The 5,000-nt window shown below is 54.2% G+C and overlaps 1 protein-coding gene and 1 pseudogene across 1 annotated transcript in view; both read right to left on the bottom strand.

The window, feature by feature from the left end:
- Positions 1–4,071, bottom strand: part of LOC137366322 (protein Wnt-4-like) — an 8,284-nt pseudogene extending 4,213 nt beyond the window's left edge.
- A 403-nt stretch (positions 4,072–4,474) lies between these two features.
- LOC137366318 (RNA-binding protein 25-like) overlaps positions 4,475–5,000 on the bottom strand; it is a 1,399-nt gene continuing 873 nt past the window's right edge. Inside the window, exon 2 of the mRNA XM_068028215.1 lies at positions 4,475–5,000. This exon is cut by the window's right edge and continues 535 nt beyond it. Within this exon, the coding sequence (XP_067884316.1) occupies positions 4,475–5,000 (526 nt within the window).

Below are 5,000 nucleotides of genomic sequence, written 5' to 3'. Positions count from 1 at the left end.
AAGAGAGAGACAGACAGACAGAGAGTGAGACAGAGAGAGAGAGAGACATAAAGAGACAGAGAGAGAGAGCGAGAGAGACAGAGACAGAGAGAGTGAGACAGAGACAGAGAGTGAGACAGAGTGAGACAGAGTGAGACAGAGAGTGAGACAGAGAGAGTGAGACAGAGAGAGTCAGAGAGAGAGAGAGACAGAGATTGAGAGACAGAGAGAGTGAGACAGAGAGAGTGAGACAGAGAGAGAGAGACAGAGAGAGTGAGACAGAGAGTGAGACAGAGAGAGAGTGAGACAGAGACAGAGAGAGTGAGACAGAGAGAGTGAGACAGAGAGAGTGAGACAGAGAGAGAGAGACAGAGAGAGAGAGACAGACAGAGAGTGAGAGACAGACAGAGAGTGAGAGACAGAGAGAGAGTGAGAGAAAGAGAGACAGAGAGAGAGTGAGAGAAAGAGAGACAGAGAAGAGAGAGAGAGACAGAGAGAGAGAGAGAGAGAGACAGAGAGACAGAGAGAGTGAGACAGAGAGAGAGACAGAGAGAGAGACAGAGAGAGAGAGGGAGTGAGACAGAGAGAGAGGGAGTGAGACAGAAACAGAGACAGAGAGAGAGAGACAGAGAGAGAGAGAGACAGAGAGAGACAGAGACAGAGAGAGAGTGAGACAGAGTGAGACAGAGAGAGAGAGACAGAGAGAGAGAGAGAGTGAGACAGAGTGAGACAGAGAGAGAGAGACAGAGAGAGACAGAGAGAGAGAGAGAGTCCGACACCAAGACCAGGAGGACTATCTCGGCAGGTCAGAGATGCAGACGCTCCCGTCCCCACCCAGCTCCCTCTGCCCCCCTCCCTCCCCTCCCTCCGCCTACCTCCCCTGGCCTACCTTCCTGCCGGCCTCGTTGTTGTGGAGGTTCATGAGGGAGAGGTTGGAGGAGGCTCCCCGTTCTCGCTCGACGACATCGATGAAGGCCTGCGAGAAGGAGAGGCCGTAGAGCACATTGTCCGAGCAGCCCGACCACTCGAACCTGGAGGGGGAAGGGGGAGGGGACGGAGGGAGGGGAGGGAGAGAGAGAGAGTGAGAGAGGCAGGCGAGGCAGAGGGAGGTGGTGGCGTGACGAGCGAGTTCAAGACGGGGGGGGGGGTGCGGGGAGGCGTCACGCGGTCGGGGAAAAAACGTTTGCGCGCACTGCCTCGCACTCACCCTCCGCGCTGGGCCCTCGCACCTTCCTGTCGCAGCCGCACCTCGGAAGCTCCCCCCGGCTGCAGGCCCGGGTCACGGCGAAGGCCACCCCAGCTGCTGTTATGGCGTGGACGAAGGCCGCCTCGCGGGTCCCTGTAACGGGGAGCGGGGGTGAGGGGGGGGGTGGAATTGAGAAACAGGTCAGAAATCGTCACGGCAAAAAAAGGAGATGGACACCTGACACTCAAGCCAACACACGGATGCGCAGCGGGAGGAGCCTGCTCTGCTAATCAGCAAGATCGGGGCTGATCTGATTGTAACCTTGACTCCACATTCCCGCCTTCACCCCGCCCCCGATAACCTTTCACCCCCTTGCTTATCGAGAATCTATCTACCTCTGCCTTCAAAATATTCAAAGACTCTGCTTCCACCACCTTTCGAGGAAGAGAATTCCAAAGACTCAGGACCCTCTGAGAGAAAAAATTTCTCCTCATCTCTGTCTTAAATGGGCGACCCCTTATTTTTAAACAGTGACCCCGAGTTCTAGATTCTTCCACAAGGAGAAACATCCTTTCCACATCCACCCTGTCAAGACCCCTCAGGATTTTATATGTTTCAATCAAGTCGCCTCTTACTCTTCGAAACTCCAGCAGATACAAGCCCAGCCTGTCCAACCTTTCCTCGTAAGACAGCTCGCCCATTCCAGGGATTAGCCTGGTAAACCTTCTCTGTACTGCCTCCCAACACATTTACATCCTCCCTTGAATAAGGAAACCAGTACTGTACACAGTACTCCAGATGTGGTCTCACCAATGCCCTGTATAACTGAAGCATAACCTCCCTACTTTTATATTCAGTTCCCCTCGCGATAAGTGATAACATTCTATTAGCTTTCCTAATCACGTGCTGTACCTGCAAACCGACTTTTTGTGATTCATGCACCAGGACACCCAGAGCCCTCTGCGTCTCAGAGCTCTGCAATCTCTCACCATTTTGATAATATGCTTGCTTTTTATTCCTCCTGCCCAAATGGACAATTTCACACTGTCCCACATGATACTCCATTTGCCAGGTCTTTGCCCTCTCACTTAACCTATCTATATCCCTTTGTAGCCTCCTTATGTCCTCTTCACAAGTTACTTTCCGCCCTATCTTTGTGTCATCAGCACATTTAGCAACCATACCTTCATCCGAGTCATTGATATATATTGTAAAAAGTTGAGGCCCCAGCACCGATCCCTGTGGCACACCACTCATTTCATCATGCCAACCAGAAAATAACCCATTTATGTCTACTCTCTGTTTCCTGTTAGCGAACCAATCTTCTATCCATGCCAATATGGTACCCCCTACACCATGAGCTTTTATTTTCCGCAATATCCTTATGAAATGCGAATGCAAATCTAAGTATATCACATCCACTGGTGCCCCTTTATCCACAGTAAGCGCTGACCGCCTCCCCCTTTATTCAATCCGACGCCATCTCCCGCAATTTGCAACGCCTCGATCGTTCTCCTCTTAGCCTGCCGCACCCTTCGGGCGAGCAGCCCGGCCTGAGGCGGGGGAGGGGGGGGGGGGGGTGGGGTGGGTGAGGGCGGTTGGGCGCGGCGTGGACTGGATCCTTACCCCGTGGGGACCCCCTTCCCGAAGGCCTCGAGCCCGGCCAGAATGGAGCAGTTCCAGCGGCGGTACCGGAACTGCTCCTCGCACTCCGTCACGGCGATCTCGGCGCTCGCGTTTGACCGAGTCCATCGCCCGGAGCTGTCGCTTGCACAGCTGGACCTGCGCCTCGATCAGGCCGCGAATCTGCCTGCACTGCTGCTTGTTCTGCACGGCCCGCGGAGAGGAGAGCTTCACCACGTACCTGAATTCAGGAAGAGAGAGAGGAGAATGAGTCAACCACTCTGTGAAAGTAAATCTCCCTCGACACTGTTCCCCCATCAAACACTCCCAGAACAGGTACAGCACAGGGTTTGCTGCTGCCTAATTGAAGGTGCTGAGTGCTGGTTGCAGCAACGAGGTTCAGCTGACAATGCTTTCCCCCATCAAACACTCCTCAGGACAGGTACAGCACGGGGGTTAGATACAGAGTAAAGCTCCCTCTACACTGTCCCCCATCAAACACTCCCCAGGACAGGTACAGCACAGGGTTTGCTGCTGCCTAATTGAAGGTGCTGAGTGCTGGTTGCAGCAACGAGGTTCAGCTGACAAAGCTTTCCCCCATCAAACACTCCTCAGGACAGGTACAGCACGGGGGTTAGATACAGAGTAAAGCTCCCTCTACACTGTCCCCATCAAACACTCCCAGGACAGGTACAGCACAGGGCGGGGCGGGGGGGGGTGGTGGTTAGATACAGAATAAAGCTCCCTCTACACTGTCCCCATCAAATACTCCCAGGACAGGTGCAGCACAGGGTTTGCTGCTGCCTAATTGGAGGAGCTGAGTGCTGGTTGCAGCAATGAGGTTCAGCTGACAAAGCTTTCCCCATCAAGCATTCCCAGGACGGGTACAGCACCAGAGTTAGATACAGAGTAAAGCTCCCTCTATACTGTCCCCCATCAAACACTCCCAGAACAGGTACCACACAGGGTTTGCTGCTGCCTAATTGGAGGAGCTGACTGCTGGTTGCAGCAACGAGGTTCAGCTGACAATGCTTTCCCCCATCAAACACCTCCCAGGACAGGTACAGCACGGGGGTTAGATACAGAGTAAAGTTCCCTCTACACTGTCCCCCATCAAACACTCCCCAGGACAGGTACAGCACGGGGGGTTAGATACAGGGTAAAACTCCCTCGTCCCATGGTGTACTCACAACCAGTCACTCGCGATGACAGTCAGCCTGCCCAGGTAGGACAACAGAACGATTCTGAGGAAGATGACGACCCCCATTGTCTGTGGTCCCTTGTCTGCCCTCACAGCCAGGCTCCTTGCCAGCGGGCAGGCATTTCCTGAACCCCTGGGGTGACCGAGGGAGAGGAGGAGAGGAGAGAGAGGGAGACGGAGACCGGGAGAAAGGGGGTAGCAATGGACTCAGAGGGTCACAGGCGGAGAGGCTTGGAAGATGAGGATGGGGAGGGGGGAGGTTCACAGCAAGCGGCCCTCCTCCTGCTTTCGATCGTGAGGCTCGGGAAAGACGGCGGTCGGAAAGAAGTGGGAGGTGGGTGTCGATGAAACCTGGTGGGTCAGAAACCTCTCCCACTGCACCCCTCCCGTCCCACCGGACTCCGACACTTGACTCCTGACAGGAGTCTGTCTAGTCCAGAGAAGGAGAAGGGAGAAGGAGGTCCCTGGGGGGGGGGGGGCTCCTTCTATCTCTCTCTCTGTCTGTCTCTCACTCTCTTTTTCACTCTGGCCCTGTCTCTCTCCCTCTGTCTCTTTCTCGCTCCCACTGTCTCTCTCTCGCTCTCTTTCCCTCTCTCTCTCTGTCTCTCTCTCTCTCTGTCTCTCTCTCTCTCTCTGTCTTTCTGTCTCTCTCTGTCTCTCTCGCTCTCTCTCGCTCTCTCTCGCTGTCTCTCTCTCTCTCTCTCTGTCTCTCTCTCTCTCCCTTTGTCTCTCTCTCTCTCCCTTTGTCTCTCTGTCTCTCTGTCTCTCTCTGTCTCTCTCTGTCTGTCTGTCTCTCTCTTTGTATCTCTCTCTGTCTCTCTCGCTCTCTCTCTGTCTGTCTCTCTTTGTCTCTCTCTGTCTGTCTCTCTCTCTCTGTCTCTCTGTCTCTCTATGTCTCTCTGTCTCTCTCTGTCTCTCTCTGTCTGTCTGTCTCTCTCTCTCTTTGTCTCTCTCTCTGTCTCTCTCGCTCTCTCTCTCTGTCTGTCTCTCTTTGTCTCTCTATCGCTCTGT

This window comes from Heterodontus francisci, unplaced genomic scaffold, assembly GCF_036365525.1.
Source record: "Heterodontus francisci isolate sHetFra1 unplaced genomic scaffold, sHetFra1.hap1 HAP1_SCAFFOLD_1082, whole genome shotgun sequence".
Classification (NCBI taxonomy): Eukaryota; Metazoa; Chordata; class Chondrichthyes; order Heterodontiformes; family Heterodontidae; genus Heterodontus; species Heterodontus francisci.
This window is presented reverse-complemented; position numbering and strand designations above follow the sequence as displayed.